We start from the raw sequence: 10,500 nt of genomic DNA, 5'->3' as shown, positions 1-10,500 counted from the left end.
GCGAGCATGAAATATATAATTAACTAACATGTGTAGAGCACTAATGTTTTCTGAGAATAATTGAGGTGGTTGTCGAAGAGAGATGCCAATATCACGAAAAAGAAAAGTCAACCCAGTAATCTCAGTAGCAACGGAGGCTAGGGAGCAATACTGGCTGCCTTTTAAAAGACCAGGTGATGCAATTTGCACCTAAATATATATAATAGCTTGTCATGCTTCGACGAGTAATAAGACAACCCCCACAATCAGCATCGCAAAATCCATTAAGAGTTAGAGTGCTTTGATGAAGAAAACGAACTCTATAATTTATTATGCCTTTGAGATACCGAACTATCTACTTAACAGCACGAAAATGTCCTTCTATATGTTCTTGAAAGTACTGACAAATTTTATTAACTGCATGTGGACATGAGAAGATCAAGTATTGTAAGCTATTAACTATCTTTTTGTATTCAGTTGGATCTGTGGCCATTTGGTTAAGTTCATTGGGCGATGGCTTTATGGCCACGGGTGTAGCAAATGAGGAGCAAACAATCATCTTTGCCCGAACAAGAAGGTTTCTAGTGTACTTTGTTTGTAAGATAAAAATTCTAGCATCAAAGTACTTGATTTCTACCAAAAATATATATATATAATTTGCCAAGGTCCTGTAAGGCAAATTCCATGCTCAAATTTTTAACAAGATTACCAATAAATTTATCATCATTCCCTGTAATTAAAACATCATCCATATAAACCAACATTAAAACAGTTAGTATGCCATTTGTAAAGATAAATAATGATGGATTAGCTTTGCGAATAATTTTGGCCTTAGTGAGGTTCACATTTTCAATCTTATTGAGGTCGGCTATTACCTTGCTGAGGTCGGTCGCAGCCTTAGCATTTATCGTGTTGAGGTCTACATTTTTAATTTTGCTGAGATCGACCATTTCCTTGTTGAGGTTGGTCATAGCCTTAACATTTATCTTGTTGGAGTCGATATTTTTAATCTTGTTGAGGTCGGTTGTAACCTTAACATTTATCTTATTGAGGTCCACATTTTCAATCTTGTTGAGGTCAGCCATTGCTTTATTGAGGTCGGTCGTAACCTTAACCTTTATCTTATTAAGGTCTACATTTTTAATCTTGTTAAGATCAACAATTACCTTATTGAGGTCAGCAATAGCCTTAACATTTATCTTGTTAACATCAACAATTTCAATCTTGTTAAGGTCGGCCGTAGCCTTAATATTTATCTTGTTGAGATATGTATTTTCAATCTTATTGAGGTCATCTATTGCCTTATTGAGGTTGGCCATTTCTGGTTGAGGTCTAATATAGCCTTAATATTTATCTTGTTGAGATCTATATTTTCAATCTTATTGAGGTCATCTATTGCCTTATTGAGGTTGGCGATTGCTTGTTGAGGTCTAATGTAGCCTTAATATTTATCTTGTTGAGGTCTACATTTTCAATCTTGTTGAAGTCAGCCACAACCTTAATATTTATCTTGTTGAAGTCTACATTTTCAATCTTGTTAAGGTCGACTATTGCCTTATTGAGGTCGGCTGTAGCCTTGAGGTCAACATTTTCAATCTTGTTAAGGTCAGCCATTGCCTTGCTGAGGTCAGCCATATCTTTAACATTTATCTTGCTGAAGTTTACATTTTCAATCTCGTTGAGGCCGGCTATTGCCTTGTTAAGGTCCGTCATTACATTGTCGAGGTCGGCACTAGCCTGGATTTTGGCCTTGTTAAGATCATTATTAAGGTCATCATATGATCTTGAGATCGAGGCCGATATTGAGGTCATCTTATTAATGTCAATGTCAACCAAATCCATTTGTTCAATCGTATAAAGTTTAAATTGGCTTACAATATGTGAAATCGAAACAATGATAAGATTGAATAAACAAAGATAGTGAAAAAAATATAGGTTATACAATGATTATCTGAATGTAAAAACAAATTAAACTTCAACAAAAGCCTATATAAGTTCAAAACGCTATAAACGGCAAAGATTTTAACTTTCAAGATTCACTTAGAAAGTTTTCTCCTGGTCTTCAATAACTTTGCTGGCTAAGGACTTCGAAGCACTTAGTCATGGTTGTCTCCTTATCTCATACTTGAGGATTTCTTTCTAGTTCTTTCTACTTACATAAGCTATCAACATCCATTGAAACTCTATGTCTGAGTGCTTTTCTTGGAACAACCCCATGCATGTTTGAATGACATCTGCTTTCAATCGCCGCTTCTCTAACCGGATATGTTGATTAACATCAAACTTGACTTTTTCCAACTTTTGGCTAAGTTTGGTAATCTTAGAGTCTTTGCTCGTATTGGATCGCTTTTTGGTTACCAAGTCTTTTGCTAGGCAAGCAGTTTCCTCATTCTGAGCATTGAGGTCATATTTAAGCTAATCTCCCTTACTTGCTATCTTCTCATTATTGAGCTTGGCTTTGGACAAAGTATGCTTGAGCTCTTCTATTTTCCATTGGCCTTTTAACGACTTAAAAAACATCTCGATATACGCTACTATTAGCAAAGATTGCTAGAAAATAAAGCATGACAACCAAGGTAAGGCGTATAAGCAACATCAAAGAATAACTAAAAGCTAGAAACTAATCCCTACCTCGGCTTGGTTTCGTACGAGCAGTTCAAGAGCATGAGTGGCTGACCAGTTAGAAAAGCCATCGAAGGCACCTTGGCTCACAGATCGAGCAGGTAGATTGACCATAGGTAGCAAGCTCTCCACTTTTCCTCGCTTTAACTCTACGATGTCATTATTTTCAAGTAAGTTCCCTTTCAAACATATCGGGGAATAAGTGGGCGGTAAAATGTGCAAAAGATTGAGTCACCAACTCAGTCATCTTTGTTTTGAGGTGGCATATCACAAACCCAAGCTGTGGGTTGTTTATCTTTTTTCTCATCAGCTTTCATTTTATGCATTGCCCATCGTGGTTTCTTGCTATGTGATTCTCTCTCCTCGTCCAATATCTTCTCGATCAAGATCTTCGCAATCTCTGTAAGGGTGCACTTGGCAGAAGAATGTTCCCTATGACAACCGTAAAAGAAAAAACTAAAGTTAGTGAACTTTTGCATAAAACAACTAAGATAACCACTTAGAAAAAAATTTAATTTTTGTTCTCTTTTTCTCTTTGTTTTGTGGTAAGTTAGAAATAAGGCGAGAGCTAAATAATCTCTCAGGTGTCAATAATAGCTTCCAATCCTCCGCATTTAGTAATCCTTTCTCAACTCTGACCCTCAATTTCTCACTTATGCTAAAGTTCTTCTTCCAAGTCATTGCAGTAAGACAAGTGTTAGTCCGTAATCACATTCCAACCTCAACTAAAAAAAACTTTCATTACCTGGTCTATGAAATTAAGCAGAAATTTTAAACCAACTCTTTGTTAGCTCTATGTCCATATCCCAATTTCCACCAACCACAAAGTATTTACTTTTACAACCCTTAAATGTGCCCAAAAAATCAAGTACTACTCTTTTATTCTTTGACTTGGACGTAAAATAATATTGTCCTTTATCGCTTACCCTATGTTCATTGCACAGATACAAGTGCGTGAATTCCTTAACATGGCTCGACCTTGTTCTACTCAACCCACACAATATGCATACTGCCTAAAATCCTCTAACCACTTGGGCCAAGCTGACCAGGACTCAAACCTAACCTCAGCAAAATCCGAGCAAAATAAGGTTGAATTGGCAACTTAAATCCAAGTATAAACATCTCTAGGTAAATCATAGTTTCTCCTAAGGGTGGCGATAATTTTATTTATAGTGATTCACAAAACATGGGTAGAAATTTGGTAGACAGGTTCATCGATGTTCAATAAGGCATGATTTGTAATAAGAAAATTAGAGGAGATAACGAAAGAGTTAAATTATAGTGCAGTAGAGAATGATTCCGAGAGAGACAAGAAGTGAAATACATGGGCAAGCTAGTGGTGAATCCAATATTAAACTTAGCGATGATGGGAATGAACATGAAGAATATGGCGTGAACAATCTAAACTTTGATGCATTGAAGTAGGGGTGGGCACGGGTCGGGTTGGGTCGGGTTGATAGCCAACCCGACCCAACCCGCATATAGAACGGGTTGAAAAAATTCAACCCAACCCAACCCATTACATTTTTCAACCCAACCCGACCCAACCCGCAACTCTGCGGTTGGGTCGGGTTGGGTTGATTGGGTTGGGCTTTTGAAAAAACCCATTTTTATTGTCTAAATAAAAATAAAAAAATAATTAAAAAAAATTAAAAGAAACACAAATACTAAAATTCTTACAACAAATCCAATATTTCAAAATTTAGCAATCAAATTATTAGTACATAACTAATGAAAAAAAAGTACATAAATTTAAAATCTTGTTTAATACAAAACATTAAAGTCCAAAGAGTGAAATTATAAGTCTTCCATACATAGGAAGAGAGTTTTCCCGAAACCATTGCTACACCAACCAATAGGAGTGTAATGAAGATCAGTCCAATGACATCAAAATCCAGATCAATCCAAATTAATGACATCAAAATCTGATGCCAATCTTGAATCTATATAACAATAAAAATAAAAATATTAGGCATATATGATATAACAAATAAATACAAGGAAAATATAAATAGAATAAAAATAAAAATCATAATATAAATATTTACCTGATGTAATTGATTCATAAAATGCCATATCTTCAATCGAAGATGTATCCTCTTCTACGGCAATACGAGAAGAACAAAGCCAATTTTGCCCACATATTAAGCTCTCTACCATTTTAGGACTCAAAGAAGCTCGAAATGGATCAAGAATGCGTCCTCCTGTACTGAATGCAGACTCAGAAGCAACTGTAGATATTGGGATTGAAAGAATGTCTTTGGCTATATTAGACAAAACTTTATACTTCCCACCATTTACCTTCCACCAGTTCAACAAATCAAATGAATCATCAAAGCAATTTTCACAATCATCTAATAAATATTTGTCCACTTCATTTTTCAACTCTACACCATCCTCTTCCAGCTACTTCTTTTTCCATTTTGAAAGTTTTGCTACCTTGGCTAGTCTATAATCAATAATATCACTTTTTTTCTCTAACTCGGATGGACAAATGACAGCATTAACAGATTGGTTTTGGCTACCACTATCACATCTAGAGTTATTATTTGTGTAAAAATCATACAAAGAAGATAATAAGCCCTTAATCACTTTTATGAGCTCACACACAACATTTTCATCATACAACTCCTCAAAACAAAATTTCACAAAACTCAATTTATAACGCGGATCAAGCACAACAGCAACAATTAACAACTTATTTAGAGTGTTGAGGGAACCCCAATATTTGTCATACTTCTCTTTCATCTTCTTGGCCATTGCACTGAAATAAGAATCATCACTTACTATCAATCCTTTTAAATTTGACTCTATAGAATGCATCTCATGAAAATACAAATGTGATGTAACAGACAAAGAAGCACTAAATTTTTTTGTAATTTCATAGAAATTCTCCAAAAAATTATTTAACACACTTGCATTCACCCAATCTATATGTTCCGGTGGCCCAATCCTTTTTTTTCCACCCTCTTTCTCTTCAAAATAGGATCTATAAAATCCATCATCATCCTCCAATCGTTCAAAAGCTTTTTGATATACAAGAGCACTCTCTAACATCAAATAGGTGGAATTCCACCTAGTAGGAACATCCATCACAACAATACGTTTATAATCAAGTTTTTCATGCTCAACACATTTTCTAAACCTTACTAATCTAGCCGGTGATGATCTTACATATTTCACAGCATTGCGAATGCTAGAAACAGAATTATTCATCTCTTTCAACCCCTCAGTCACAATCAAATTTATAATATGTGCACAACATCTAACATGAAGGTAATCACCATTCAACACAAGCCCACCCCAATTATTTAGCTTCTTTTTTAAATAAGAAATGACCAAATCATTCGAACTTGCATTATCAACAGTAATTGTAAACACTCTATCAATACCCCATTCAAGCAAGCAAGACTCAATCAATTTTCCAATTGTATCTCCTTTATGATCATCGATCTGGCAAAAGTTTAATATCCTTTTATGAAGTTGCCACTCATCATCAATAAAATGGGCTGTAATAACCATGTAATTCAAATTTTGTATTGAAGTCCAACAATCAGTTGTTATACAAACCCTATACTTATTACGAGCAAACACTTTTTTCAAATTATTCTTCTCATTTAAGTACAACTGATACACATCTCTAGCAACAGTTCTCCTAGAAAAACGATCAAGTTTTGGACAAGCTTTGCTCATAAATTTCCGAAACCCTTCTTTTTCAACAAAACTAAAGGGCAATTCATCAATAATTATCATCTCAATGCATGCTTTTCTAATGTCCTCTTTGCTACAAGATATTGCCACAAGATTACTGCCACCACCAGTTGTGTTATCCTCAAACACCAAGGTTTTTTGTTTTAAATCAACTTTCCTATCAGCATAGGCTGTGCATGCTGCCAAGTGATTCCATAAAGTACGGGTCCCAATAAATCTAGAATGATACGCATACACTTTAGAACAGTAGTTACACTTACATTTTGTATCATTCTCTAATTTTGTGTAATGTTCCCATACTTTTGACGCTTTTCCACCTTTTCCATTGCCTGCATTTGTATTAATAGCACTATCAGTTGTACTTTGAGTTGTTGAAGGTGTAGAGATATTAACTCCTGGATTACTGGATGAATTTGCTTCCATCTACAAGGAAAAAATTCCAGGCCAAGAATATTGTTATTATCCTATTAATAATTAACAAATAATCAAAAAAATAACAAATAGTGGTCACAGCAAGCTTAAAGCTCTTTTATTAATACATTTAACCATGTTTGGATACTACAATAAATAAATATGATTAAAATAATTTTATGAAAAAAAAATCCATCGGAGATAGAATACATATGTGAATTTGAGAGCATGACTAGTTAATAGTAATACTGAATATATTTCTGCAGAACAATGCCCAGGAGATGTTTGTCGAAAAGCTTTTTCCCTAAGATTGTAATAATAACAATTATTTTATTTATGTTAATCCGATTGTTGATTAAGCTTGACACCATCATAACAACCAAAATTTGACCAACTTTTATCAATAAAAAAATATTATAAAGCACCAAATCATGAAATCAAATGACCAACTTGTTTCAAAATAATAATAAATTAGTAAAATAGAAAGAAGAAAGAACCTAAGCATGTGACGATGTGTAGTTTGAGCAATTTGAGCAGCTTTTCAAGAAACGTTGAGTTGTGATGTTGTTGTGTTCTATGCGCGAGCAGATGAGCAGCTGCAGCTGTTCTTTAAACAAGAAAATTTGAGTTTAGGGTTCAGAGAAGTTGCTAAATATATATTCATATATACGGGTTGACGGGTCGGGTTGGGTTAAAAATTTACAACCCGACCCAACCCGCAAACAGTGCGGGTTGAAAATTTAACAACCCAACCCGACCCGTAAATTTTATCAACCCAACCCAACCCGCAAAAATTCATACGGGTTGGGTCGGGTTCACGGGTTGGGCGGGTTGGTGCCCACCCCTACATTGAAGAATTGAGGAAGAAATATCATATTCTTAATGATATTACGATGAGGTTATTGAGGGAAGATGAGATGGCCAGCAAATTGGGTGATGGAGAAACTGCCAATGCATTTGGCTCGTGTGTCACCTCTATGCTTCACACTCATTTTTCCAAAACAAAGCCTAGTGAAATTTTAAGCTGCCGTTGTCAGGTATTATTCTGTGCTAATCAAACAGCAGTTGAGCTTAGCCACAACGGAGCCTTTTGATGAGTATCTCATGTGCCATCTTCTCATTCATTTCTCCTTTTTTTTTTGAAAGCCAGATATATATATGTGTGTGTGTGTGTGTTGAAACCGAGCTCCCTTTTTCTCCCTTTTTTTTTTTTTACCGAACTATCTTTTTTTCTTTTTTTTCTTAAACCCAAACTTCTTTTTTTTTTTTTTGGTTGAAACTGAACTCATCTCCCTTTTTTTGGGGGACCCATTTTTTTTTTTTTAATGTTGAGTTCATGGTTATTGGTATTTTTTATGTAGAGTCAATATTGTGCTACTGACTTTTGCCGCTCCTTCACATTATAGAATCCATTTGGGTTTGTAAACAACACTGGTGAGTTGTCTCATCTCAAGCACAATCTGCTTCTTACATTCTTACATTTATGAATGTAAATTTTACTGGGTGTTGGCATTGTTGTGCTTTCGATTGTGTTGTATGCCGCCACTGATAAATAAAGTACAGTGGTGTCAGTAGTGAAAGGTTGCTATCATTTTGTTGGGCTAATAATGAAGATGTTGAGGTATTATGTACTGGCATTGAATGGGATGTTAAGTTTAAAGTGACCAAAATGTGTGTTTTCAATTTTCATACCTTTATGTCACGTACGTACCCTCCACTTTTCTTTATGCTCTTATTTCTTTATTTATTCTTTCTTTTTCTTTTCTCTATTATTCTTGTCAAATTTTTACTAACTTTTAAGCCTATTCAGCTTGGCATTACCTCAGTCAGCTTTACACTGCCTTTGTTAAGCTCGAGCCCATATTGTCCTTTCTTTGTTGTTTCAATTTCTTTTACCATTCATATCTTCTCAGTATTAAAAACTAGAGGATTGGTGTTAGGTTTGCAAAAAAAAATTATATTTTTCAACAATTAGTTTCCAACACCGGTAATAGCTTCCTGATATTGAAAATTGAGGGACTGGTGTTTAGGTTAAATTTTACCGATGTACGACCTGAAACCTAAATGAGTAGCCTAGTCAATACATACGACCTAAAGCCTATGTTGACGACCTAGTTTATAGTGCAACCTGAAGCCTATGTTGACGACCTGTTTATAATTGCAACTTGAAGCCTATGTTGGCGACCTGATTTATATGTACAATCTGAAACTTATGTGAACGACCCGATTTATAGGTACAACCTGAAGTAACTCGACTTGAGAATCTATTTGATAAACGTGGCTTATTTTTAGGGAAGTTATGTGCCACTACCTTCTCAATCTCTCACAATTGAAATATAACCACCTGTAACCACTAGTGAGCGTGCTAAAATTGTGGTAACCGCCCACAACTAGGGGGTCTTTTTAAACTGAAGAAAGCATCAGTTGAGAGGATTAGCAAAATTAGCCAAAAATTTCTTTAAGGGACCAATCTTAAAGCCTTTCTATTTCCCACAAGATTTATAACACCTCCACCGGAGGATTCTTGAATTTGAACTTATTTTCAATCTCTCTTTTTCAATTTTTTTTTTCTTTATACACAAAAGGATTTGAGTTAAGCATTGGAGGATCTACCCCGCGACTCTTACCGTCGTATTCTAACCGTGTTCTGTGGTTGGTGGGAGTAGAAAGTTGCAATTGGATTGACATTGAAGCTTGGATTCATGTTGTTATTCCCTAAGAAACAAATTTAGCTATTAAGGTCATTTTTCGACATCAACAATAATAGGACCATAAAGCCATTACAGATTTTTCAACACGCTTGAATCTTAAAGGTGTAAAAGCGTTAGTCACTTAGCATTGCAATCATACAAATCTTTGGCTTTACTCCTCTGACCGACAAATGTGAAATGTTCTCACTATCTTGAATTGAGAAAAATAAATAAATAAAAGAGATAAAAGATATTAAGTTATTAACAAAGAAAGTTTATTTTATAATTTGTCATTTAAGAGATTCCTAACCCAGAGAACATACATACATACATACACATACATACATATATACATACGTACATACGTACGTACATAAGATATATATATATTGTTTTTAACATTTTAAAATATTATTTTATTTATAAATGGGAAAACACCGAATTTGATGGGATAACATTGAAATTAACTAAAACATAAAAGTAAAACAAAACAGTTTCATTGAAAAAGTGAAGGTATTACTTGCAATATTGGAATTTGGATTCAAATTGAGGGGTTAATGTACTTTCAATTATGATGTTAAGTTATATTTGTTGTAACTTACAATTAATAAAAATAATGTAAAACTAAATAACATGTAGGTGGATTATACGAGGTTAATATTCTATTTTACCTTGTTTTCTATGGTAATGAGTTATATTAAATGTAATTCAAGAAGACCCACTTGGATTGATTGTATTGTCGTAATTCCAGTTACCTCCCCTACATTTGTATTAAGTTAATTACACTGTTAGTTAACTGCTTAAAAGACCAAAACAGTGAAACACCTTTGTTTGATCAAAATCAAAGCTGACATCCAGATTTTAGATAATTGATGCCTAATAACTATATGTTTTTGGAAGTAAAATAGAGAGATAAACAATTAAAACTTCAGAAAAAAATATAAAATTAGATTAATTGTAATCGGGGGTATACTTAGAAGGTTATTTTTGAAATTTTAGTAGTTATATTTGAGAAAGGGGTTTCTTAAGATAAATTCAGGGTTGGTAACAGTAGCATTCTATTTAAAATTTTATATAAAGTCGGGCT

General features: G+C 34.3%; 1 protein-coding gene and 1 long non-coding RNA gene across 2 annotated transcripts; both read right to left on the bottom strand.

The window, feature by feature from the left end:
- Positions 1-4,333: 4,333 nt before the first annotated feature.
- On the bottom strand, positions 4,334-4,685 carry LOC127903031 (uncharacterized). The gene is made up of 2 exons (XR_008055790.1): positions 4,650-4,685; positions 4,334-4,544 (listed from the first exon to the last, which is right to left on the bottom strand). It is a non-coding gene; the product is annotated as an uncharacterized LOC127903031 (long non-coding RNA).
- A 322-nt stretch (positions 4,686-5,007) lies between these two features.
- On the bottom strand, positions 5,008-7,447 carry LOC127902976 (zinc finger BED domain-containing protein RICESLEEPER 2-like). Its single transcript, XM_052443263.1, has 2 exons — positions 7,221-7,447; positions 5,008-6,735 (listed from the first exon to the last, which is right to left on the bottom strand). Exon 2 carries the CDS (start codon positions 6,733-6,735, stop codon positions 5,008-5,010), a length of 1,728 nt encoding a protein of 575 aa, XP_052299223.1. The 5' UTR covers positions 7,221-7,447.
- Between the last annotated feature and the right edge of the window lie 3,053 nt (positions 7,448-10,500).

This window comes from Citrus sinensis, chromosome 6, assembly GCF_022201045.2.
Source record: "Citrus sinensis cultivar Valencia sweet orange chromosome 6, DVS_A1.0, whole genome shotgun sequence".
NCBI classification, from domain to species: Eukaryota; Viridiplantae; Streptophyta; class Magnoliopsida; order Sapindales; family Rutaceae; genus Citrus; species Citrus sinensis.
The sequence above is the reverse complement of the archived record's forward strand: the minus strand, read 5'-3'. Positions and strand labels throughout refer to the sequence as shown.